Raw genomic sequence first — 27,719 nt, forward strand, 5'->3', positions numbered from 1 at the left:
TAGCCGAGGCTCTCCACATATGGTCCCTACAGGGAAGGGGAACTCTGCTGGGGTATGGCACTTAGGGTGTTCCACCCTATTATTCAGTGCAGTTGAAAGACTCCTATATAGTGACCAGAATAACTACTCCAGCTCCTCCAATCATAGGTTCCCTCTCTCCGTCGCAGTCTGGACCACAATTGTCCCATGCTTGGTCATTATTTTGACGAGCGGTGAATTGTGCATCAGTTCTTGGGGGCGGGGTTGTGTGTGGCCTAAACATGCTGGTGAGCCCGGCTGAAAGTGTTCAGGCGTGTTTTGGAAGGATGCCGCAATCTCAGTGCACCGGGAGACTCCCTCCCCCTATGGGCATTGGGACTCCTCCTCCCCCGCTCCCATATTTCCCCACCCCCTCCCTGGCATGGATCACTGGCATCGGGGCCCACCCAATGGGACCCCCCCATCCATGACCCTCAGCACACACTCCTGCATGCTCCATCCCTTCACGAGCCTCCTACATGACACCTCCTGCATAGCCATGCCCCCATTCAGGCCCCTCTCCCTTGGCACTGCCCCAGCACACTGGAGTGCCAGATGGGCACTGCCCAGCCATGTCCCCAACCACCTGGGGGTTCTAATGGATGAACCCCCGGCATGGCCATTGCACCTGGTCTCCGCTAGTGGAGACAAGTAGTGATTCTCACCGGTCTCGTGTGAAGGTCAGACGATCCCAGGAATTCAGAGAATCCGACATCAAATGATCTCTGCATATTTAAATGCTATTTTAAATATGCTAATTAGCCACACCCTTCCGGTTTGCATCATTTGGCGTCAGGCATGAAACCAATTTTTAGGCCCGCATGCTATTTTCTGGGATCAGTGCATTCTGCGCCAGGTGTGGTGAGGTTGGAAAATCAGCCCCAGAATCTAGGATAGGAGGAGCAGCAAAGGCGGGAGAGCGCAAAACTACAATTGGAGGAGCTGGAGTAGTTATTCTGGTCACCATGTAGGTGTCTTTCAGCTGCACGGAATAATTTGTGACGGCATTTTCCAGGAAGCCCAGGACAAGAGGTCGTAAAAGAGAGAACAGGGAGCCTCTGCCAGTAAGAGACCAGGGGGGGTCCAGTCAAGCTGACACTGAGCCTCGTGCCATGCCAGGTCTGGCTGTTGCCAACATCTGCAGCATGAGCCACTCCCGGGGAATTGGAACCTGACTCCGAGTGATATGGAGTTCCCTTGAGCTAGGTGAATGAGTGCTGTGTCAGTGTGTCCAGGGATGGAGAAGGGAGCTTTGGTGATAGCAAGTGAATGGGAACAGCACCTCTCTTCCTCCCCTCCCTCCCTCCATTCTTCCCTTCTACAATTCTCCAACAATGAAACGATGCAAGCTACAGCTTGCCTTCAAATACACCAGCGGGTGGGGGATTGGAAAATTCGCCCCCTGGGGCCACCATGGATCAGAAACTTTACTGATCAGTCACACAAATACAATGGCTACAAGGGCAGGTCAGAGGTTGGGTATTCTGTGGCAAGTGACTCACCTCCTGAGTCCAAAGTTTGTCTACCACTTGTAGAGGCAAAAGATGATGATGGAATTTCTTTCACTTGCCTCGATGAGTGCAGCTACCACAACACTCAAGCTTGACACCATCCAGGATGAAGCAGTTCACTTGATTATGCACCCCATCCATCACCTTAAACAACTTCCCTCCACTGCTAGTGCACAGTGTCTGCAGTGTGTACTGTCTACAAGCTGTGCTACAGCAACTCACCAGGGCTCCTCTGATAGCACATGCCAAACCTACAGCCTCTACCATTTAGAAGGACAATTGCAGCAAATACATGGAAACACCATGCCATATTCTAGCAATAGCACTGAAGACCTGCACTCCAGAACTTGCCACACCCCGAGAAACGCTGTTCCAGTACAGCTACAACACTGGCTTCTACCCAATGTGGAAAATTGCCTAGGGATGTCCTGTACACAAGAACAGTACAAATCCAACCCAGCTAATTACCACCTCAACAGTCTACTCTCCATCATTAGTAAATTGACGAAAAGGATCATCAACAATGCTATCAAGCAGCACTTACTTGGCAATAACCTGTATACAGATGCTCTGCCAGCAACATGAAGCTCCTAACTTTATTACAGCCTTGGGTTCAAACACGAACAAAAGAACAAAACTAGAGGGCATAGGTTTAAGGGGGGGGGGGGGGGGGGGGGGAGTGTCCAGAGGGGCAATTTTTCACACAGAGGATGGTGAGTGTCTGGAACAAGGTGCCAGAGGTAGTAGTAGAGGCGGGTACAATTTTGTCTTTTAAAAAGCATTTAGATAGTTACATGGGTACGATGGGTATAGAGGGACATGGGCCAAATGCAGGCAATTGGGATTAGCTTAGGGGTTTCAAAAAAAAGGGCAGCATGGACAAGTTGGGCCGAAGGGCCTGTTTCTATGACTTTATGACAGAGGGAAGATGAGAGTGACTGCCTTTGAGACCAGGACAGCATTTGACCGAGTTTGGCAACAAGGAGCCCTGGCAAAACTGGAGTCAATGGGAATCAGGGAGAAAACCCTCCACTGGCTGGAGTCATACCTGGCACAAAGGAAGATGCTTTCCATTTCCCTCCCTGATGTTCAACAAGGTGTTCACCAAAACTTGCTTTCACAGCCATATTTCCTTCCTCAGCGACTCTTTCCGTCTCACCCCACATCGATTTCAAATGAAGCTCCATCCCTCATCTTTTACAGGTATCTCCAGGACATACAATGCTCCTCGGCTGCCATTCTCGCCGCATCCCGAGATCCACGCTCAGTGCCATGTGTCGCCATATGCACACCCTCAATATCTCTCTCCAACAGCACCAACTCACTTTCTCAAAGCTGTCCTGGTCCCCAGTTTCACTTCATTCTTTGTCTCATCCGATGCATTAAAAAGAAACTTTTTCTCTTCCTTTTAGGTGTTAAGTTGCAAGCTCCAACAACTCAGATACCAACAGCCATCCAGGACCCTCCACTTCCTCCTGTCCCTCGGATCTCATCCTCCTAACCCCAGCCCTTGCTGCTTATTCACCATACCCTCTGACCTTCCCCTCTCTGAGGCTGTGCGCTATTCTCAGCAAAAGGACTTTGTACCCTTATGTCCTCACCTCAATAAATTTCGAGTTCGACATGATGCTGAACTCTTCCACCTCACCAACAATTTCTCCTTTAATTCATCTCACTTCCTCCAAATAAAAGGTGTGGCTATGGGCACCTGCATGGGTCCCAGTTATGCCCATCTCTTTATCGGTTATGTGGAGCATTCCAGGTTCCAATCCTACTCTAGCCCTCTCCCACAACTCCTTGATCGGTGCAATGACTATTATGGTGCACTTTATGCTCTCGTCTGGACCTGGAAAAATTTATCAATTTTGCTTCCAATTTCCACCCCTCTATCACCTTCACATAGTCCATGTCTAACACTTCTCTTCCCTTCCGTGACTTCTCTGTCTCCATGACAAACTGTCCACTGGGGGCGGCACGGTAGCACAGTGGTTAGCACTGCTGCTTCACAGCTCCAGGGACCTGGGTTCGATTCCCGGCTCGGGTCACTGTCTGTGTGGAGTTTGCACATTCTCCTCGTGTCTGCGTGGGTTTCCTCCGGGTGCTCCGGTTTCCTCCCACAGTCCAAAGATGTGCGGGTTAGGTTGATTGGCCATGTTAAAATTGCCCCTTAGTGTCCTGAGATGCGTAGGTTAGAGGGATTAGTGGGTAAAATATGTAGGGATATGGGAGTATGGTCTGGGTGGGATTGTGGTCGGTGCAGACTCGATGGGCCGAATGGCCTCTTTCTGTGCTGTAGGGTTTCTATGATTTCTATGATACCCATTACAAGCCCACCAACTCCCACAACTACCTTGACTACAGCTCTTCACACCCCACATCCTGTAAGGACTCCATCCCATTCTCTCAGTTCCTTCGCATCGGTTCTGATGATGCCGCTTTCCAAAAGAGCGCTGCCGATATTTCTTCCTCATTCGTGGTTTTCCACCCACTGTGGTTGACAAGGCTCTCAACCATGTCCAACCCATCCCCTGGGCCACCACTGTCACCCCCTCCCCCCCCAGAACTAGGATAGGGTCCCCCTTATCACCTCACCAATCCCCGCATTCAAAGGATCATCCTCCGCTATTTCCACCAACTCCAGCATGATGCCACCACTCAACACATCTTCCCCTTACCACCCCCCCCATCAGCATTCTGCAGGGACCATTCTCTTCTGGACACTCCTCCATCACACCCAACAACTCACCCCCTGCCCACGGCACTTCCCATGCAATCGTAGAAGATGCAACACCTGCCCCTTTACCTCCTCCCTGCTCACCGTCCCAGGTTCTAAATACCCCTTTCAGGTGAAGCAGTGCTTCACATGCACCTCCTTCAATCTGGTCTATTGTATTCGCTGCTCCCAATGCAGTCTACTCGACATCAGAGAGACCAACTGGGTGACAGCTTTGCTGAACATCTTTGTACACAAGCAGGATCCAGACCTCCCTGTTGTTTGCCACTTCAACACACCACCCTGCTCTCCTGTCCGTCCTTGGCCTTTTGCAATGTTTAGCAAACCCCAACACAAACTGGAGGAAAAACACCTCATCTTTCGATTGGGCACCTTGCAACCTTCTGGACTGAACATTGAGTTCAACAACTAGAGAATGAACTCTCTCCTCCACCTTTAACCCATTTCCATTTATTTTACTTCATTTTGCTTCATCTCATGCATCCATTTTAGCATCCTTCTCTCCCACTTCCATTTTCCACTTCTCGTTTCCAGCTCTCCTTCTTGTCCCCTCCCCGCTCCTTCAGGGCAACTGCCATAATCCCGAAGCAGTCCCTTAACCATCTGTACCACTCTTCTGCCACTCATACATTCAGATCACTTAATGGATGCTTTCAGCACCTTCTCAGCCTTCTGTACCCTCATTTACTTTGTCCCAATCTACCAGCCCCCCAACCCCAACCTCGTAGTATAAATATCTGCTGACTCTCTTTGCTCTGCCGAAGGGTCATCTGGACTTGAAACGTTGGCTCTAGAAATCATAGAAACCCTACAGGACAGAAAGAGGCCATTCAGCCCATCGAGTCTGCACCGACCACAATCCCACCCAGGCCCTACCCTCATATCCCTACATATTTACCCACTAATCCCTCTAACCTACGCATCTCAGGACACTAAGGGCAATTTTATCCTGGCCAATCAACCTAACCCGCACATCTTTCGACTGTGGGAGGAAACCGGAGCACCCGGAGGAAACCCACGCAGACACAAGGAGAATGTGCAAACTCCACACAGACAGTGACCCGAGCCGGGAATCGAACCCAGGTCCCTGGAGCTGTGAAGCAGCAGTGCTAACCACTGTGCTACCGTGCCGCCCTATTCTCTCCCCACAGATGCTGTCAGACCTGCTGAGATTTTCCAGCATTTTCTCTTTTTGTATCACAATTCCTTCATTGCCAATGAGTCAGAAACCTGGAACTTGTAACCGAACAGCATTGCGGGTGCATCTACACCACATATTCTGCAGTAATTGTAAATGGCAGTTCATCATAATCTCTCAAGGGGAAATTAGGAACGGACAGTAAATCTGGCCTTGCCAGCAACACCCATATCTCGTGAATGAATCATATTTTTAACAAAGTAAATCAGGATCTTCAATCCCTATCCAATGGCTGCCACTGGAAAGCAAATGAAAACATCAGAAAGATAAAAATCAGATTCAGCGGAGATGAATTAACTGTCAGTGCTCACTTTCTGGGCTGACAGGTAAAGAATGATGACTTGGAGAAAGTCCCAACAGAATCTCACTCCATGAATCAATGTTTGCAGATGAGATGTATATTTTGGAACGCTATGAAATGGCCTTTCGAATAAGGATATTTTAAAAAATTAAGTCAGGAAGAGCTATAAACTTGATTGGAGTCTTAAAATTAGTTTAGGCTTAAACCAATCTCCTTTGACATTACACATGGATTGTCAAAACCAAAAGTGATTTTGATAGAGTGGGATTACAAGGAAGGGAATAGTTGGGGCCTGGGTGCACAAATACAATTCAGTCCCCATTTTAAAGTCAACTTACTTTTCTTCTTTATGCAGTATAAATTCCTGCACTTAAAATACAAACTGCCTGCATTAACACGCCATTCTGTAACTATAACCACTGCCCAAGCCAGTGAAGGCATTGCAGTGTCTATCTGCTGGGAGGAGGCTATAATTATAATGTGTCTAATTTAAAACAGCAGTTTTCATTATAAATGTGAACACACAAACTTAGAACAGAAAATGTTAATAGTAAGTGCACGCAGATATTACATATTTATAATACACTAGAATATGATGAACTTAGTTTGCATGAAATGTCCCACATGCTGGACATTCCCAAAACTTTCCCAACTCAATAATTACATTTCCCTACAACAAAACTTTATCAACATCAGTAACCTGCTCCTTGGGAATTATTGAATTTGATTAATATTTCTTCTGTCATTTCAACCACAATAATCTGCCAGTCTCAATAGAGTCCTTTGGGTAAATATATGGACCATTTCAGGTCACAATACTGAGGCAAAAGAAAGATTCAGATCTGTTCAGCCTTAGAATGTCAATACTATCAAGTTACTACTTTCTTATGAGCTGAAACAAGGAAGGATAACCTTGGGAGTTCACTGCCCATGCAACTCAATTTCATTACATCAGGACGGAGACGTGGGTAGAACAAGGACAGGAATGGTTGTTGGACGTTCCGGGGTATAGATGTTTCAGTAAGTGTAGGGAAGCTGGTAAAAGAGGTGGAGGAGTAGCATTGTTAATCAAGGATAGTTTAACGGCTGCGGAAAAGCACTTTGAGGGGGATATGCACACTGAGGTAATATGGGCTGCAGTTAGAAACAGGAAAGGAGCGGTCACGTTGCTAGGAGTTTACTATAGGCCCCCAAATAGTAATAGAGATGTGGAGGAAGAAATTGCTAAGCAGATTATGGATACGTGTGGGGGTCACAGGGTAGTTGTCATGGGGGACTTTAACTTTCCAAATATTGATTGGAACCTTTGTAGGTCGAATAGTTTGGATGGGGCACTTTTTGTGCAGTGTGTGCAGGAGGGTTTCCTGACACAATATGTGGATAGGCCGACAAGGGGTGAGGCCACATTGGATTTGGTACTGGGAAATGAACCGGGCCAAGTGTTAGATTTGGTTGTGGGAGAGAACTTTGGAGATAGTGACCACAATTCGGTGTCTTTTGTTATTGCAATGGAGAGGGATAGGGCCGGACGGCAGGGCAAGGCTTACAATTGGGGGAGAGGTAATTATGATGCGATTAGGCAAGAATTAGGGGGCATAAGATGGGAACAGAAACTGTCGGGGAAAGGCACTGATGAAAAGTGGAACTTTTTCAAGGAACAAATACTGGGTGTCCTTGATAGGTATGTCCCTGTCAGGCAGGGAGGAAATGGCCGAGTGAGGGAACCGTGGTTCACAAAAGAGGTGGAATGTCTTGTGAAAAGGAAGAGGGAAGCTTATGTAGGGATGAGGAAACAAGGTTCAGATGGCTCGATTGAGGGTTACAAGTTAGCAAGGAATGAGCTGAAAAAGGGGCTGAGGAGAGCTAGGAGGGGACATGAGAAGTCCTTGGCGGGTCGGATCAAGGAAAACCCCAAGGCTTTTTACTCTTATGTGAGGAATAAAAGAATGACCAGGGTGAGGTTAGGGCCGGTCAAGGACAGTGGTGGGAACTTGTGTATGGAATCAGTAGAGATAGGCGAGGTGATGAATGAATACTTTTCTTCAGTGTTCACCAAGGAGAGGGGCCATGTTTTTCAGGAAGAGAAGGTGTTACAGGCTAATAGGCTGGAGGAAATAGATGTTCGGAGGGAGGATGTATTGGCAGTTTTGAATAAACTGAAGGTCGATAAGTCCCCTGGGCCTGATGAAATGTATCCTAGGATTCTTTGGGAGGCGAGGGATGAGATTGCAGAGCCTTTGGCTTTGATCTTTGGGTCCTCGCTGTCCACGGGGATGGTGCCAGAGGACTGGAGAGTGGCGAATGTTGTTCCTCTGTTTAAGAAAGGGAATAGAAATGACCCTGGTAATTATAGACCGGTTAGTCTGACTTCGGTGGTTGGTAAATTGATGGAAAAGGTCCTTAGGGATGGGATTTACGACCATTTAGAAAGATGCGGATTAATCCGGGATAGTCAGCACGGATTTGTGAAGGGCAAATCGTGCCTCACAAATTTGATAGAATTTTTTGAGGAGGTAACTAGGTGTGTTGATGAAGGTAGGGCGGTTGATGTCATATACATGGATTTTAGTAAGGCGTTTGATAAGGTACCCCATGGTCGGCTTATGATGAAAGTAAGGAGGTGTGGGATAGAGGGAAAGTAGGCCGATTGGATAGGTAACTGGCTATCTGATCGAAGACAGAGGGTGGTGGTGGATGGAAAATTTTCGGACTGGAGGCAGGTTGCTAGCGGAGTGCCGCAGGGATCGGTGCTTGGTCCTCTGCTCTTTGTGATTTTTATTAATGACTTAGAGGAGGGGGCTGAAGGGTGGATCAGTAAATTTGCTGATGACACCAAGATTGGTGGAGTAGTGGATGAGGTGGAGGGCTGTTGTAGGCTGCAAAGAGACATAGATGGGATGCAAAGCTGGGCTGAAAAATGGCAAATGGAGTTTAACCTGATAAATGTGAGGTGATTCATTTTGGTAGGACTAATTTAAATGTGGATTACAGGGTCAAAGGTAGGGTTCTGAAGACTGTGGAGGAACAGAGAGATCTTGGGGTCCATATCCACAGATCTCTAAAGGTTGCCACTCAAGTGGATAGAGCTGTGAAGAAGGCATATAGTGTGTTAGCTTTTATTAACAGGGGGTTGGAGTTTAAGAGCCGTGGGGTTATGCTGCAACTGTACAGGACCTTGGTGAGACCGCATTTGGAATATTGCGTGCAGTTCTGGTCACCTCACTATAAGAAGGATGTGGAAGCGCTGGAAAGAGTGCAGAGGAGATTTACCAGGATGCTGCCTGGTTTGGAGTGTCAGTCTTATGAGGAAAGGTTGAGGGAGCTGGGGCTGTTCTCTCTGGAGCGGAGGAGATTGAGGGGAGACTTAATAGAGGTTTATAAAATGATGAAGGGGACAGATCGAGTGAACGTTCAAAGACTATTTCCTTGGGTGGATGGAGCTATTACAAGGGGGCATAACTATAGGGTTCATGGTGGGAGATATAGGAAGGATATCAGAGGTAGGTTCTTCACGCAGAGAGTGGTTGGGGTGTGGAATGGACTGCCTGCAGTGATAGTGGAGTCAGACACTTTAGGAACATTTAAGCGGTTATTGGATAGGCACATGGAGCACACCAGGATGGTAGGGAGTGGGATAGCTTGATCTTGGTTTCAGATGAAGGTCGGCACAACATCGTGGGCCGAAGGGCCTGTTCTGTGCTGTAATGTTCTATGTTCTAGGACTACTCAGTACTGCTACGTGGTGCTTCAACTAGGACTTTCAAATCACCTTTGTAACTGTTACCCTGATTGAAAAGCAAGGTCTATGCGACTTGTTCTTATCTGGCTTCGTATCAATTCAGACAATAAACTAAACCGTACCATTTTACTTTGCACGATGTTTGATTGATCTCCTTTACCGCTGCCATCTTTGCACTTGTGTTCCGAAATATCCCAGTGACAGGTCCACTTGCTCCTCACACAAGAGTCACACCTAAATAGTAAATGCATGTATCCACATATAAAGATCAAACTAGTAACAACAATTATTGTGTCTCTGGTTAGCATAGTTGTTTGTTAATCTGAAGCTTCTGAGCCCAAAATTAAGAAAGAAACACCTATTAAAAAAACAAAAAAGTTGGAAATGTGGGATATCTGAAATCAGAACAGAAATGCTGGAAATATTCTGCAGGTTCAGCAGCATCAATGGAGTGAGAAACAGAGTTAACATTTCAGGCTGTTGGCTTTTCATCAGAAATGATATAAAGATACGGATGCAACAGATTTTAAGCAAGTACAACATTCGGGAAACGACCATGTAACTACCGATTGTCATGAGCACCATGCCCCTTTAAGAGAATGGGTCGGGTGACCTGGGACCAAGCTCCACCCTGGGTGGAGCTTGCCGAGCCAGTCTATTACTGACTGTGCTAGGATAAAGACCTGTTAAAGTTAGTGTTTATTTATTAGTCACAAGGCTTACATTGACACTGCAATGAAGTTACTGTGAAATTCCCCTAGTTGCCACACTCCAGCACCTATTCGGGTCAATGCACCTAACCAGCACGTCTTATTGCCATTTAAGGAAATCTGTCATTCTTACATGACTTGGCCTAGGTGTGACTCCAGATACACAACCACGTGGATGACTGTCCCCTGAAGTGGCATAAACCAAGATGGCTCACCACCATCTCCTCCGGGGCAATAAGAAATGGGGAATAAATGCTGGCCTCTGTGATGCTGACATCTCGGGAACCAATTTTTTAAAATCCTGACCTCAGGGCAACCAGTGATAACATGGAATCATCACTTATCTTTTGACCTTTGGATCGCACGTAGCTCCCTCGCCTGCTCCTGTCAGCACATCAACTCATTTATTCCTTGCCGACTCCTTGATTTCTAGGTCCACAAGATGTGCACTGCACTATAGTTTTGCACCCCACTACTGGTCAGTTCCCTCCATTATGACCCTCAGAGTTCAACCACTTCCTCTTTCTAGCACTGCCTCACAACCATCACTGTAAGTTGGTCCTCGTGAAGTTATGGGCCAAGGACTTTGCCTACCTATTCAGTGCCTCTACAACGTGCTATCTTTTATCTCCAAACCTCCCACTTTCTCAAGTATTCATGTGTTGTCACTGTCCATTCACTTTTCAACTGCTACATTAGCCACACTCCTACATTGCATACATTATGTTTGAGGTCTGATTTTGAGACTAATAATAGACCACGAGGCAAGTGGTAGTAAGCTAACTGGGACAGTTTATTGACAGGTCTTTATCCTAGCACAGTCAGCATAAGACTGGCTCAGCAAGCTCCACCCAGAGTGGAGCTCAGGTCCCAAGGTCACCTGACCCATTCTCTTAAAGGGGCATGCCCCAACATACATAACAGTATATTATTCTTGTTTTTTGATTTAAAAACGGCTTTAACTGTTAACTGTAAGGCAATGACAGAGCGAGCTCAAGAGGCTGAGTGGTGTACTCCTATTATGTTTTCATGTAAGCTTGTGTGGTCTTTCTCCAATTAAGATGGTGCTTAGTTGCTCCTTTGTTTGCATGGTATCACAGCTGTGTAATGACTTGGTGACTAAATGCATTAAAGCACTAATCATTACAAGTACTTGTACATGGGATATCTTCTCAATTTCTAATATTGTAAAATACTTGCACTTGCTTCTTTTCAGCTAATTTACATTTTGGTTGTTACATTAAAAGGTACACTTTAAATTCTATACAAAATATACCTATATATAAATAAAAAAACTTGTCCTAAATAATTTTGTCAATTACTTCTTGGAAGGAAAAATACTTACGGAATATTTGGAAACAGTGCCGTGGTTGCATTACAATCATAAAATGAATAGGTGGTCTTTGTGAAAGGCACTGATCTTCCTCCGTTGACAATGTTCAGTTTCACCTCAACATCAACATAATCTACACAGAAGAAAACCCACATTGGTATCTTTTCAATGCTAATTTAAGTATGAGCTTAGCATTTTGAAAAGGAACACTTTTGTATGTTACAAGGGAAAACAATTTGGTGTCTTACATTTTAAATTGGCGAGAAGAATAAATCCATTATTTATGGCCTGTATTGTTTTCCTCCAAGATAAAACCCATGGATGTTTCTCTCAAAATCGCCAATTTGTAATGCAAGCATCTCAAAACTCAGCAAATACTCATTTACAAACACAAGAAAGACCAGAAGCTTCCCGTAATCAATTCAAATAACGGAGCTAAAAATGAAGATGCAAATATTGGAAAACTGATTTAAAATTGAAAATGCTGGAAATAGACAAAAGTTGATTAGAAACAAAAAAAACAGGTCAACAATCTGATGGAGACTCCAAATAAAATATTAATCTGTTTTTTTCTTTCAGGTGAATTTCCAACATTTTCTGTTTATACTTTCATCACAACAGTTCTTACAAAATCACGCAATGAATAAAAATAAACACACCATGGGAACATTATGTTTTCAATGTATTCTGCTATTGTGATGCCAATACTTGTTGCATCAATGTTCAGCAAAGAACAAAGAACAGTACGGCACAGGAACAGGCCCTTCGGCCCACCAAGTCTGTGCCAACAGATGCCTCTCTAATCTAATATTTTCTTGCCTCTACGTGGTCCATATCCCTCCATTCCCTGCCTATTCATGTATCTATCCAAATGCCTCTTGAACGTTGTTTATAGAATCTGCTTCCACCACCTCCTTCAGCAGTGCGTTCCAGGCATTCTCCACCCTGTGTGTGAAAAACCTTCCCCCCTCACTTTCAACCTATGCCTCCGAGTAATTGACCCTGGGAAAAAGACTGAGTATCCACTCTATCCAAGCCTGTCATAATCTTGTAAACCTCTATCAGGTCCTTCCTCATCCTCTGATGCTCCAATGAAAACAATCCAAGTTTGTTCAACCTTTCTTCATAGTCCATACCCTCCAAACCAGGCAACATCATGGTAAATCTCTTCTGCACCCTTTCCGATGCATCAACATCCTTCCAATAGTGTGGGGATCAATATTGCACACAATACTCCAAATGGGGCCTAACCAAAGTCTTATACAGCTGCAACATGATTTTCCAATTCCTCTACTCAATGCCCCAACTGATGAAGGCCAACGTGCCATATGCCTTCTTGACCACTTTGTCCACCTGAGCTGCCACCTTCAAGGAACTCTAGATCCCTCTGTATGGTAATATTTCTAAGGGGTCTACCATTTACTATGTACTTTCCTTCTATAGAGAACCTTCCAAATCACATCACATTTGTTCAGGTTAAATTCCATCTGCCATCTTTTGGCCCAGGTCTCCAGTCGATTTATATTCTGCTGTATCCTCTGTCAATCCTCCTCACTATCCGCTACTCCAATTTTGTATAATCTGCAAATTTACTGATCAGATCACCGACAGTTCCCTCCAAATCATTTATATATATTACAAACAACAGAGGCCCCAGCACTGATCCTTGTGAAACACCACTTGTCACAGACCGCCAGTTAGAAAAGTATCCGTCCACTGCTACTCACTGCTTTCTATGTCCAGTTTTGTATCCATCTGACCAGCTCACCTCAGATCCCACATGACTTTACCTTCTGTATCAACTTGCCATGAGGAACCTTATCGAAGGCTTAACTAAAGTCCATGCATAAAACATCCACTGCCCTGCCCAATTTTTCGGGTCACTTCCTCAAAGAACTCAATCAAGTTTATGAGACACAACCTCCCCTTCACAAAACCATGTTGCCTATCGCTAATAAGCCTATTCTCTTCCAGATGTGAGTACATCCTGTCCCTAACAATCTTCTCCAGTAATTTCCCCAGCACTGATGTAAGGCTCACAGGCCTGTAATTTCCCGGATTGTCTCTTCTGCCCGTCTTAAACAGAGGAACAATGTTGGCTACTCTCCAATCCTCTGGTACCTCGCCCGTGGCTAAAGAAGATACAAAGATTTTGGCCAAGGCCTCAGCAATTTGTTCCCTTGCCTCTCTCAATATTCTGGGATAGACTCTATCTGGCCCTGGGGACTTGTCCACCTTAATGTTTTTCAAAACCTCCAATACCTCCTCCCTTTTATCTCAACATGTCCTAGAATGTCAGCATCCTCCTTTCTACACTTGCCATTTACCACATCCTTCTCCTTTGTGAATACTGATGCAAAGTACTCGTTAAGGATCTCACCCACCTCATCTGGCTCCAGGCACAAATTCCCTCCACTGTCCTTCAGTGGACCTACCCATTCCTAGTTACCTTCTTCTTCCTCATATACGCATATAAAGCCTTGGAATTCTCCTTAATCCTGCCTGCCAAGGACATTTCATGGCCCCCTTTTGCCCTCCCAAGTCCCTGTTTAAGCTCTTTCCTGCTATCCTTGTATCCTCAAGAGCCTTATCCATTTTCAATTTACTGAAATTTATATATGCCTCCTCTTTTTTCACTCAGCTCACAATCTCTCTGGTCATCCAGGGTTCCTGAATCTTGCCATCTTTATACATCATTTTTACAGGGACATACCTTGTCCTGAATTGTTAATAACTAACTTTGAAAAGACTTCGACATATCGGATGTGGATTTACCCTCAAACAGCTGCCCCCAGTCTACATTCCCTAGTTCCTGCCTAATACTGTCGTAGTTAGCCTTCCCCCAGTTTAGTACTTTCACTCTGGGACTACTTCCATCCTTTTCTACAAGTACCTTGAAACTTGTAGAATTGTGATAACTGTTCCCAAAATGGTCCTCCACTGAGACATCAATCACCTGTCTGGGCTTGTTTCCCAGAACCAGGTCTAAGATAACCCCCAACTACATATTGCATCAAGAAGCACTCTTGGACACACTGAACAAACTATGTCCCATCCATTATGGACCACTACGGACAAAGACTACTTTTGTATAAAAGCAAATTACTGTGGATGCTGGAATCTGAAACCAAAAGAGAAAACGCTGGAAAATCTCAGCAGGTCTGTCAGCATCTGTAAGGAGAGAAAAGAGCTGATGTTTCGAATCCAGATGACCCTTCAAAAGGGACCCTTTTGAAGGGTCATCTGGACTCGAAACGTCAGCTCTTTTCTCTCCTTACAGATGCTGACAGACCTGCTGAGATTTTCCAGTGTTTTCTCTTTTGACTACTTTTGCATATAATGTGGAAAGTCAAGTGTAATGAGGAAAGATGATTTAAAAATTCAAACTTAGCCCTATGACTATTATATCTGAATTCATAACTTCAATGTTCCCAAAAAAACGTTTTTTGGGAAGTTCCTTCAAACAAGTATATCCTTTCATAGGAGAACTCACCTTGGCCCAGAGGGGTAGGAGCTATACTATGGACAGGTGGAGACATACAAGTAACAGATCCTGGTGAGCGTCGTGGTTTGTCGCTGGCGATATTGTTAAAAAAACACTCTATTTGGTATTCGTCCGTTAAAGCAGGGAATAGGTCGATGTTCAGTTGCACCTAAACACATGGAAATAAAAATAGAAACTGTGCAAAATGATTTTGTATCAAAGACGTGTTACAAATACATAAAGCTCAAAAGCAATCAATTCAAGAATGTTTTAAACTTTATTAAAAATTTTCAGATGGTGTTAATCGCACACTAGTATTAGAAAGCACATTTTATAATCACAAACAGGCAAGAAATTATTATATTTACTTCAGCAAAATTTGGTTTACTCAGCAATTCTGAGGCTTCAGTCCAATAGAACGGTCAGAATAAATCTGACTGTACCTTTATTGGTACCCACTCATTGTGGGTGCAATTAGTAGGAAGATTGGATGCACTTTCCAGCTATCCTCTAATTGGTCATTTTTGGCATTAAGAAATATAAGGTTTGGACCAACCATGTTGGAAACTTTATATTCACTCAGTATTGTACATGGAAACAAACATCATTGAACCAATGAAACATTAATACAACTTTAGAAACTGAAAGCGGTGTGTAACGAAGCATACCTGGCCTTTTTCATTTCGACTCATATTCTGAGGACCAGCACTAATAACCGCCACACATCTTTCGTCCAGACTCCACAACCAACGATACTTTTCATCTGCTTTTGCACAATTCGACTTCCTGGAGCAACTGACCAGATGGGATTATGGATGTCAGTATGAACGAGAAAACTAGCCTATACTTATCCGGGAATACAAATTGTATTTGCTGTGCTGTCTCTCTAGGTTTTCATCATGCCTACACTCCACCACGTTGAAATCAAGACTTGTTCTAACTTATTTGTTCCCAGGACATTAAAACGATGGCACGCGACACACTCCCGCTTTCTTTTCACCTGGATCTGCAGGTTAATACTCGAGCTCAGTATTTAATCACTAGATCTCGATTTATCCTTTTGTTTTCCTCTTTTCAACCTTGGTATTACAGGCCTTTCTCCATTTAAAGAAATGAATCTATTTTAAACTACATAATTTTGACATTTAACACACTCATTTGAATACACAGATTATCTATTTCATACTGTGCAAATATATACCAATGAGGATCATAGGAAGCTGTGAAAGTCTAATGCAAGAAAAGTTTATATTGACAGACAGCAACTTCTGAAGTATTGAATTCCAGTTATTTCGTTCTGAATGATGTACACGAGTACAATTGGGGTCCTAAAAAGGAAATTGGTATTGGACCCATTTTTAAAACCGGAAATGCAAATACCTTCACCAATTATCTAATTTGTCTTTCTCCCCAAGCCTCAGAACGCAAGACAGAAACAGTACTAAATACTGAACAGTATGCACTGAATACGCAAGGGAACATCACTGGCTGTCTGTTGATTCAAACAGAAGCAATGAGGGTTATGTTGGGACTCTCAATTCTATCCTCGAAGAAACTAACTCAAAAGCTCCTCCAGCTTTTGCCGCAGAAAAGGAAAATACAAAAAAAAACTTTACTTTTGAAATGTTGAGATACGGGATAGAAGGAGGCTGCTTGATTATTGCTGAGTAAAGAACCTCAGGATATAAACTTTAAAAAGTGTCAGTCAAGACTGAAGCTGGGAAGGAACTGTCCAGATTTTTAATGGATATATGTGGAACAGATTCTCAACAAGAGTATTTGAAGTCCTTGGAGTGAGAATTGAATAGATGCAAAAAGAAATTGCAGCTGCTTTTGTAAAGCAAGCAAAAATGTTTGGAGACATAGCACAGGTCAGGTAGTTGTCTGTGGACAGAAGAACTGAGTTCATATTTCAGATGAATATCCTCCATTAGTTGGAATACCACAAAGGAGCAATAGAGAAGATAAAGCAAAAAAAATTGAGAACATGATAGTTACAAGAAATTAAGATAGAAAATGCTGAAATACACATAGCTAGCTGAGAACAAGTTAATGGGCCAAATTCTGGGATGTGCGCTACTAGTTAAACTTCTGCATTTTTCAGCTCAACTATAATTTACTTTAACGAAGAATATGCTGTGAACGGGTCTGGCATATCAGGCAGCATTCATATACCAGTACTGAAAATCGTTGCACAGAAATTACAATGATCATTTTGTGTTGATATTTAACCTCCACATGAGCAGCATACTTCTGGAAGAAATCGTTCCAACTTGCATTTGATTTAATCAAAGCTAACGAACTGTTGCCATCATTTTATTGGGGAATCTGTTCTACTGATTGAACAGCCCCAACATTATCCTGAAAGAATCAATTAAATACTTCCAAAAAGCAAAACTTACATTCCCTCCGTTGTACACCAGCCACAATAAGGATCTCTAGATGCAATGCAAGACTCACAACTTTTGTAACTGGTGCATTCCTGTACTGGCAGACGAGTGATCTAAAATACAAGTTTTCAACAACAAAAAAATGAAATTCCGCACACTTAAAATATAGAAATTAAACTGTTTAGCAGCATTACTATTTGCTGTATAATTAATTAACTGCAACAAGAAATCTCAGAACATCCTTTCATTTTGTTTTGCAACAATTTGCACCCTACTGGTGAGTTGGCAGCTTTGGAAAAAATAACCGAGATAGTTACACAAAATCAAAATGGACAGGTTTCTGACTTTATCTGCTGAATGCAAAGTATGCTCTGCAACATACACCTGGTGCTGAAAGGATGTTACATTACATGCTGTGACAATACCATTCTTAAATCATCCGCTAGGAGGTATGTGAGATTTCATCTTCCCCATAGTGTCCATGGCACAAATTGATTGGGACTTATGGAGTTACCAACCAGGGGCTTCTGACGTTGTATTTAAACATTTAACATATATGGTGGGGTATTTTTTAAACTGGCAGTCCCCCCACAGAACATTTGGGCCTGTCTATCTCTCTTGCTGATGGTTTCATATATTGACTAAAAAAATTTACAATATAGGCAATGAAACACTTCCAAAAAAAAAAACCAGGACACGACAAATTCAGATCGATGTGTTTCAAATGGGAAATGTGCCTTCAACTCAAATGTATTCAAACTAAATTCATAAGATGCTCGTATACGAATTGAATGGCTTGTTCTCGGACCCAGACAATAACTACTGCTCACATATCAAAAGAAACGGTTAATTTCCAGTGAGCCTGGTTTAAAACCAATATGTACTTAACAGTTAAAAGTAAATCAATATCATGATAACTGTGCAGGCAAATTTGTGCGTATGGAACCAAAGCGTGGCTCAATCGAATGAGAATATTGGAAGATAAAATAAATGATTACCTTTTTCTCAGTCATGACGTACAGATGATCTCTTTTTGTGTTGAAGAAAAGGTCACTGTTCACCTTGCTGTCGGGGGTCACAGAAATAACCTGATATTCATCTGCTATTATGTTCAGCTGTTCTGCTCTGCTCAGGAATACCTATTGGATAATGAATATTTGTAGCTGTTATGCAAGAAAGTGCATGGAAATGTCACGCCGACATAACTACTTGCCACTAACAAAAGAAAACCTCGATCTTTGGGCTGGTTATTGTGCTGTTTTATGAGAAAAAAATCTTCTGTTATGCAAAAACTTCAATGTTTAATAAAATGTAGTTTTAAAAAATATTGTCACAACATTCACCCCATTCCTCCATCCTTACCCTCCAAACAATCATATTTTAATTTCTAGAAAAACTTACAAGAACTTTCAAACTACTTGAGGGGACAATGAGAGAAGGACACTGGGACAAACAGCCAGTAGCAACTCAAGCACAGTGTGAGGAGGAGGATACCAGGGCAGGCAGTCAGCAGCATCTCATGCTTATCACTGGAGGTACACAAGTTCATTGGTTGGTGAGAAACAGCTGTTAGGGAGGGTTATCAAGTAGCTGAGAATTAGATAAAACATCCTAAAAAAACAGGGCTATGTATATTTAGCAAAGAAACAAATGATAGGAAAATAAATGGATTTTAAATTTTTTTTAGTTTAAACAGTAAGTACAGCTTAAAAGCTTTAGATGCGACTCCAGGATGGTGTGTTGCCTCCCAGGTGCAAGGATGTCAGGGAACTGCTGTGGGCATTCTGAAGGGGGAAGGTGATCAGCCAGAGGTTGTGGACCATGTTCGGACCAATGAAATAGGGAGAAAGAGAAATGAGATCGTGTAAGCAGACTTTAGGGAGTTAGATAGGAAATTGCAAAGCAGGGCTTCATTGATATAAATCTCTGCATTACTCCTAGCACCACACAATAGTGAGCATAGGAACAGAAGGCTAGAGCAGTTGAATGTGTGGCCAGGGAGAATAGTTTAGGTGGAACTCAAAGTTAAAACACCAGTGAGTATGAAAGTCAGTAGAAATATAGGCTAGGGAAGAAAGTGGTGAGGCTAGCGAGGCTAAATGCATTATTTTAATGCAGGGAGCCTGGGGAATAAGACAGACAAGCTGAGGGCACAGATAGGCACATGAGAGTATGATATCACAGCTATGGCCAAGACTTAGCTGAAAGATGGGCAGGATTGGCAGCTCAACATTCCTGCTTATAGGATATTCAGAGGAGATAGAGGGAGGAATAAAAGAGGCGGCTAGGGGAGGTCACAATATTGATCATGGAATAGATTACAGCAGCAAGAAGGGATGGTATTCTGAAAGGATCATTAAATGAAGCCATATGGCGGAAGTAAAAAACGCAATAGGGGCAAACACACTTGGGTGTGTACTATGGACCCCCAAACAAATGAGGAGAGATAGAGGATCAAATATGTAATCAAAATTCAGGGATGTGTAGGAACAATAGGGCAATAATAGTAGGGGATTTTAACTACCAAATATTAACTGGGATAGCTTTAGTGTGCAAGGTAGGGAGGGAGCAAAAATTCTTAAATTGCATCCAGAATATTTTTTTAGCTAGTACGTAGAAAGTCCAACAAGGGAAGGGGGCAATTCTGGACCAAATATTCGGAAATGAGCCCAGGCAGATGGAGCGTATATCAGAGGGCAAGCATTTTGGAGACAGTGACCATAATAGTTAACTTTACAATGGTTTTGGAAAAGGATATAAAGGTAGGTAATAAAATTCTTAACTGGGGAAAGGTTAAGTTTACTAAGATTTGTCCCAAGTGGACTGGGAGAAACTACTCGCAGATGAAACTGTCAGAATCTACTGATCCTCTTGAAAGATCTGGCCTAATATAGGCTTGATGTGGAGATGCCAGTGTTGGACTGGGGTGAACACAGTATGAGTTTTAACAACACCAGGTTAAAGTCCAACAGGTTTATTTGGTAGCAAATACCATTAGCTTTCGGAGCGCTGCTCCTTCATCAGATGGAGTGGAAATGTGCTCTCAAACAGGGCACAGAGACACAAAAATCAAGTTACAGAATACTGGTTAGAATGCGAATCCCTACAGCCAACCAGATCTTAAAGATACAGACAATGTGGGTGGAGGGAGCATGAAGCACAGGTTAAAGAGGTGTGTATTGTCTCCAGACAGGATAGCCTGCAAGTCCAGGAGGCAAGCTGTGGGGAGTATCAGGTAGACAATGTTGGCCGCACAACCTCAAACAGACCATTGTCCGCAGCAAACTACCAAGCCTTCAGGAGAACAGTGACCATGACACCACACAACCTTGCCACAGCAACCTCTGCAAGACGTGCCGGATCATCAACACAGATGCCATCATCTCACGTGAGAACACCATCCACCAGGTACACGGTACATACTCTTGCAACTCGGCCAATGTTGTCTACTTGATACACTTCAGGAAAGGATGTCCCGAGGCATGGTACATTGGGGAAACTATGCAGACGATGCGACAACGGATGAATGAACACCGCTCGACAATCACCAGGCAAGACTGTTCTCTTCCTGTTGGGGAGCACTTCAGCGGTCACGGGCATTCGGCCTCTGATATTCAGGTAAGCGTTCTCCAAGGCGGCCTTCGCGACACACGATGGCGCAGAGTCGCTGAGCAGAAACTGATAGTCAAGTTCCGTACACACGAGGACGGCCTAAACTGGGATATTGGGTTCATGTCACACTATCTGTAACCCCCACAGTTGCGTGGACCTGCAGAGTTTCACTGGCTGTCTTGTCTGGAGACAATACACATCTTTTTAGCCTGTCTTGATGCTCTCTCCACTCACGTTGTTTTGTTTCTTAAAGACTTGATTAGTTGTAAGTATTCGCATTCCAACCATTATTCATGTAAATTGAGTCTGTGTCTTTAAATGCCCTGTTTGTGAACAGAATTCCCACTCACCTGAAGAAGGGGCTTGGAGCTCCGAAAGCTTGTGTGGCTTTTGCTACCAAATAAACCTGTTGGACTTTAACCTGGTGTTGTTAAACTTCTTACTGTTGCTGCATCTGTACAGGGCATTGGTGAGGCCGCAGCTGGAATATTGTGTGCCGTATTGGTCCGCTTATTTGCAGAAGGATATATTGGCCTTGGAGGGAGTGCAGAGAAGGTTCACCAGGTTGATACCAGAGATGAGGGGTGTTGATTCTGAGGAGAGACTGAGCAGATTGAGTTTGTATTCGTTGGAATTTAGAAGGCTGAGGGGGGATCTTATAGAGACCTATAAGATAATGAAAGGGCTGGATAGGGTAGAGATGGAGAGATTCTTTCCACTTAGAAAGGAAGCTAGAACTAGAGGGCACAGCCTCAAAATAAAGGGGGGTCAGTTTAGGACAAAGTTGAGGAGGCACTTCTTCTCTCAGAGGGTGGTGAATCTCTGGAATTCTCTGCCCACTGAAGTGGTGGAGGCTACCTCGTTGAATATGTTTAAATCACGGATAGATGGATTCCTGATCGGTAAGGGAATTAGGGGTTGTAGGGATCAGGCGGGTAAGTGGAACTGATCCACTTCAGATCAGCCATGATCTTATTGAATGGCGGGGCAGGCTCGAGGAGCTAGATGGCCTACTCCTGCTCCTAGTTCTTATGTTCTTAGGTTCTTAGTGACATGATTGATCTCTTGAATGAGTTGGTGTTTTTTATTCTAATATAACTTCATTTGGATTTGAACAGCATGCAAAACAAAAGTCAGCTCTAATGGTCATAAATCAATACAGATTAGTAAACAGAGATTTCTGGCAAATTCTAACAATTATGAGTAATGGTTTTGTCAAATAAGCCAGCACCTGTTCATGTACACACTGAGGGAGAATTTGGCATGGCCAAGGTTGCTAGCGGAGTGCCGCAGGGATCAGTGCTTGGTCCTCTGCTCTTTGTGATTTTTATTAATGACTTAGAGGAGGGGGCTGAAGAGTGGATCAGTAAATTTGCTGATGACACCAAGATTGGTGGAGTAGTGGATGAGGTGGAGGGCTGTTGAAGGCTGCAAAGAGACATAGATAGGATGCAAAGCTGGGCTGAAAAATGGCAAATGGAGTTTAACCCTGATAAATGTGAGGTGATTCATTTTGGTAGGACTAATTTAAATGTGGATTACAGGGTCAAAGGTAGGGTTCTGAAGACTGTGGAGGAACAGAGAGATCTTGGGGTTCATATCCACAGATCTCTAAAGGTTGCCACTCAAGTGGATAGAGCTGTGAAGAAGGCCTATAGTGTGTTAGCTTTTATTAACAGGGGGTTGGAGTTTAAGAGCCGTGGGGTTATGCTGCAACTGTACAGGACCTTGGTGAGACCACATTTGGAATATTGTGTGCAGTTCTGGTCACCTCACTATAAGAAGGATGTGGAAGCGCTGGAAAGAGTGCAGAGGAGATTTACCAGGATGTTGCCTGGTTTGGAGGGTAGGTCTTATGAGGAAAGGTTGAGGGAGCTAGGGCTGTTCTCTCTGGAGCGGAGGAGGCTGAGGGGAGACTTAATAGAGGTTTATAAAATGATGAAGGGGATAGGTAGAGTGAACGTTCAAAGACTATTTCCTCGGGTGGATGGAGCTATTACAAGGGGGCATAACTATAGGGTTCATGGTGGGAGATACAGGAAGGATATCAGAGGTAGGTTCTTTACGCAGAGAGTGGTTGGGGTGTGGAATGGACTGCCTGCAGTGATAGTGGAGTCAGACACTTTAGGAACATTTAAGCGGTTATTGGATAGGCACATGGAGCACACCAGGATGATAGGGAGTGGGATAGCTTGATCTTGGTTTCAGATAAAGCTCGGCACAACATCGTGGGCCGAAGGGCCTGTTCTGTGCTGTACTGTTCTATGTTCTACGTTCAATACACCTAACCAGCACGTCTTTCCGATTGTGGAAGGAAACCCATGCAGTCACGGGAGAACTTGCAAACTCCACACAAACAGTGACCCAAACCGGGAATTGAACCCGGGTCCCTGGTGCTGTGAGGCAGTAATGCGAACCACTGCGCCACCGTGCCAATCCTGCTTTAGATTCTTTCCCAGGTGATGGAAAAGCAAAAATGTATTTTCCCACGATTTAGTTCTGCAAGTAGAATTTCTGATGAAAAAGGGTCGCCATTAACTGACAAATTAAAATTTCCAGTATAGATTCCACACACCTGCTTTCCTTTTAAAAAAGGAAGCTTGTTCTTAAAGTCTTACCTTATGAATTTCTCCTCTCACATTCCCTAAAAAGGCTATTGTATTTTCATTCTCCACAGCCACAGCTATTGCTGATAAGTTTGTATCATATTGTTTCAGTGATTTAGCAACAATTCCTTCTTTACTTGCAATGGGATATGGAAGGTGTTCACCACTGCAAGGATAAGTCGTTGCTTGTCCCTGAGGTAGCGAGAGGAGAAAAAAAATTAAGTTAGCTCTAATTTTAATAAATCAAGACAGATTAGTAAACAAATAATTTTGAAAGTGCTAATATTCGAGTGCTGCTTTTGTGAAATGAATAACTAAGAAAGACTTGCATTTAACTGGTGTTTTTCACAACTCCAGGTGTCTCAAAATGCTTAACAGCAAATGTTGTAATGTATGAAATGCAGCAGCCAATGGAGTACAGCAAACACTCAATGCGATATGAAGTTGATTGAGGAATAAATGTTGATCAGGACATCAGGGATAACTCCCCAATTATCTTCAAAATAGTGCCATGGGATTGATTACATTCACCCAAGCAGACCAATGGGGCCTTGGTTCAACATCTCATGCAAAGGACAAATCCCCAGATGACAGTGCAGCACTCTCTCACGACTGCACTGGAGTGTCAACCTTGATTTTTGTGCTCAAGTCCTGGAGTGGGGCTTGAATCCAGAACCTTGTGTCTCAGAGGCCACAGTGCTACCTACCAAATCACAGCTGACAGTTGGGATGTGACACTGGCCATAATATTTCTCCCCACCCCGTTATCTGGGAGCTGGTGCCTATACAGACCACGGTGTGCTTGAAATGTATAATCCTAGTCAATGCAATGTTGAATAAACACAGCCAAATCAGTGGACTATAAGATGAGGGATGTCATATTAAGCATGTGCAATGTTCCAGCCAGAAGACATCATAGAATCCCTACAGTGCAGAAGGAGGCCATTTGGCCCACCGAGTCTGCGCCCACCACAATCCCACCCAGGCCCTATCCCCACGACCCAACATATTTACTCCGCTAATCCCCTGACACTAGGGTCAATTTAGCATGGCCAATCAACCTAACCTACACAACTTTGGACTGTGGGAGGAAACCGGAACACCCAGAGGAAACCCACACAGACATGGGGCGAATGTACAAACTCCACTCACAGTGAACAGAGGCTGGAATTGAACCTGGGTCCTTGGCACTGTGAGGCAGCAGTGCCAACCACACATGTTGGGCCACGTCTACATCTGGTCATGTAAGTTAGTCAAGCTCGAAGTGGTGCAGAGAAAAGCCAAAAGAAACAGGAGTAGCTTCACTGACTCTGCCAACTTGCTATACCATTTTGTCACCCTTTGTAGTTTTAGAATTTCAATCCCCATTCCTTGCAATGTGTAATTTCTTACTGGCCAAATAACCAGCCATCGTCCTTATAAACATCAATTCAGTCCACATCAACTGCTTTGTTAGAACAAAGATGCAGAGATGCCGGCGTTGGACTGGGGTAAGCACAGTAAGAAGTCTCACAACACCAGGTTAAAGTCCAACAGGTTTATTTGGCAGCACAAGCTTTTGGAGCGCTGCTCCTTCATCAAGTGAGTGAGGAGTTGGGTTCACAAACAGGGGACATATAGGCACAGACTCAATTTACAAGATAATGGTTGGAATGCGAGTCTTAACAGGGTTGAGGCAAGGCCGCAACTTGGACCTGTTGAAAACTATTGGCAGTGAATTTTTTTTTTTTTTAAATCCCCTCCGCTCCAGTCAGTTTTGAATTGATGACTGCAAAATATTTTTTAGAATAGAACTGGATTTTCAGTGGGTTTGGCAGCCAACTGACCGGAGCGGGAGAATGAAGCTGAGGAAAAGGATTTTAAAAAATATTCACCTGCGCCAATAGTTTTCAACAGGTCCAAGTTGCGGCCTTGCCTCAACCCTGTTAAGACTCACATTCCAACCATTATCTTTAAATTGAGTCTGCGCCTATATGTCCCCTGTTTATGAACCCAACTCCTCACTCACCTGATGAAGGAGCAGCGCTCTGAAAGCTTGTGCTACCAAATAAACCTGTTGTTAGAACAAAGAACAGTACAGCACAGGAACAGGCATTTCAGCCCTCAAAGCCTGCGCCGATCAGATTTACCCATCTAAACCAACCACTTATATCTCTCTATTCCCCATTTGCTCATGTGCCTATCAAGATGAGTCTTAAAATGTGGCTAACGTAACTGCCTCAACCACCTCATTTGGCAGTGCATTCCAGCCCCCACCACCCTCTGTGCAAAATACTTCCCCCACACATCTCCACTGAACCTTTTCCCCCTTATCTTGAAGGTTAGGTTCCGCATTTGACAATTTCAAGTCTCTCTTCATTAAGGTATATCAAGACTTGTATTCAATTTACTTTAATTACAGCTCTAAGTTGTACGATGTAGGGTAGGGTAAGAAAGAGAGAGCAGATAGATGGAGGAAGAGTGCGCGCATCTGGGTCTTTAGGGATCCTAATATTCCAATGCAAATTTGAAAATTGCTGTTCCAATTGGAGGATAAATTCTGGAAAATCTGATTGCTGTTGGAAGTCTGACATCAATGGAGCTCTGTATTGGCAAACATTTCTCTTATTTGCTCTCTTTCCTTGCACCTACACTGCTTTATTCTTGCAATAACCTACTCAGAATGCGCCAGTCCCCAGAATTTGTTGCCAGGTCGCAAAGGGAGCTAAGGAGGATATTCCACACTCGCACAATGGCATCATGGAATTTCCACCCAAATATGTTTGCTTGCTCAGAATTCACAGAATCACCGAATAGTTAGGGCTCAGAGGAGGCCATGTGGCCCATTGGCTCTCCAAATGGGCAATTCGCCTAGTACCATTCTCCTCACTTTCTCCCTGTAACCCTGTATTTTCAGATAACAGTCCGATTCCCTCGAATGCTTCAACTGAACTTGCCTTCACCACATTCTCAGGCAATGCATTCTAAACACCTAACACCCGCTATGTTAAATGTTTTCTCCTCTTCACCTTTGCTTCTTTCACTAATTGCTTTAAATCTGCATAATTTTCGATCTTTTAACAAGTGTGAACAGATTTTCCCCCATTCACTTTGTCCAGACTGTTTGTGATTTTGAACACCTTTATCAAATCTCCTCTCAGCCCTCTTTTCTTTTAGGAAAACAGTCTAACTTCTCCAATCTATCTTCATAACTGAAGTTCCTCATCCCTGGAACCATTTTTTGCAATTTTTTCTGCAGTCTCAAATGCCTCCACATTCTTCCTGAAGTCCAGATCTGGATGCAATACTCGAGCTGAGGCCAAACTAGTGCCTTGTACAAGTTCAGCATAACCGCCTTCACATGTAGCCTTTGCCCCTATTAATAAAATCCTGGATACTGTATGCTTCATTAACTGCTCTCACAACCTGTCTTACCACCTTCAATGATTTATGCACATATACACCCGGGTCCCTCTGCTCCTCCACCCGCTTTAGAATTGTCCCCTTTATATTGTTGCTCCATGACTCCTGTACCAAAGCCACTTCCCTTAATTCTTATAACAACCTTGATAAGATTATCCCTTAACCACATCATGTTCAGGTAACAGAAACCAATTTTTAAAAAAACAATATTTCATTGCAAGCAAATATCTTCATCCTATGTAACATCAGAGTGAATTGTTGCTGGACTTTCTCCAAGGACAGGAAATCTATCCATTTTAAATCCAAAATCAACTCATGCTCCTAACATATTTTGCAATATTTGCATACATTGGAAGGGTTCTAAAGTCAAGAATAAATCCAATATTCTAATAATTATCTGTATAATGATTTACATGCATAACATTAATTTTGTATTTCCAAACTATACTCTACAGGCAGTTTTCATTGCCTAACATTATTTCTAAGATGCTAAACTATTGTAGCATGCAAAACTGCATCTATTTGACTCCTAATCAGTTTTTGTACTTGCAGGCTAATTTGAAAAATACATACTGGGCCCCCAAGTTTCTTTGCTTATCTGTTCCCCCTAGTGCCTCCCTATTTACAATTCTTACATCCAGATTATACTGCCTCGTGTTTTACTTACTTGCTTCATCAGTG

The 27,719-nt window shown here is 43.5% G+C and overlaps 1 protein-coding gene across 4 annotated transcripts in view; it reads right to left on the reverse strand.

The window, feature by feature from the left end:
- The window catches only part of LOC144507995 (plexin-B2-like), a 236,305-nt gene that overhangs the window by 44,917 nt on the left and 163,669 nt on the right, over positions 1 to 27,719 (reverse strand). For all 4 annotated transcript variants that reach the window (XM_078235685.1, XM_078235683.1, XM_078235684.1 and 1 more), the window contains 7 exons: positions 23,649 to 23,828; positions 18,417 to 18,557; positions 17,431 to 17,531; positions 15,697 to 15,823; positions 15,038 to 15,197; positions 11,557 to 11,677; positions 9,624 to 9,735 (listed from right to left, as the gene is read on the reverse strand). In XM_078235685.1, coding sequence (XP_078091811.1) covers positions 9,624 to 9,735; positions 11,557 to 11,677; positions 15,038 to 15,197; positions 15,697 to 15,823; positions 17,431 to 17,531; positions 18,417 to 18,557; positions 23,649 to 23,828 — 942 coding nt within the window. The remainder of the gene's footprint in view (positions 1 to 9,623; positions 9,736 to 11,556; positions 11,678 to 15,037; positions 15,198 to 15,696; positions 15,824 to 17,430; positions 17,532 to 18,416; positions 18,558 to 23,648; positions 23,829 to 27,719) is intronic.

This window comes from Mustelus asterias, chromosome 19 (assembly GCF_964213995.1).
Source record: "Mustelus asterias chromosome 19, sMusAst1.hap1.1, whole genome shotgun sequence".
In the NCBI taxonomy this organism is placed as follows: domain Eukaryota; kingdom Metazoa; phylum Chordata; class Chondrichthyes; order Carcharhiniformes; family Triakidae; genus Mustelus; species Mustelus asterias.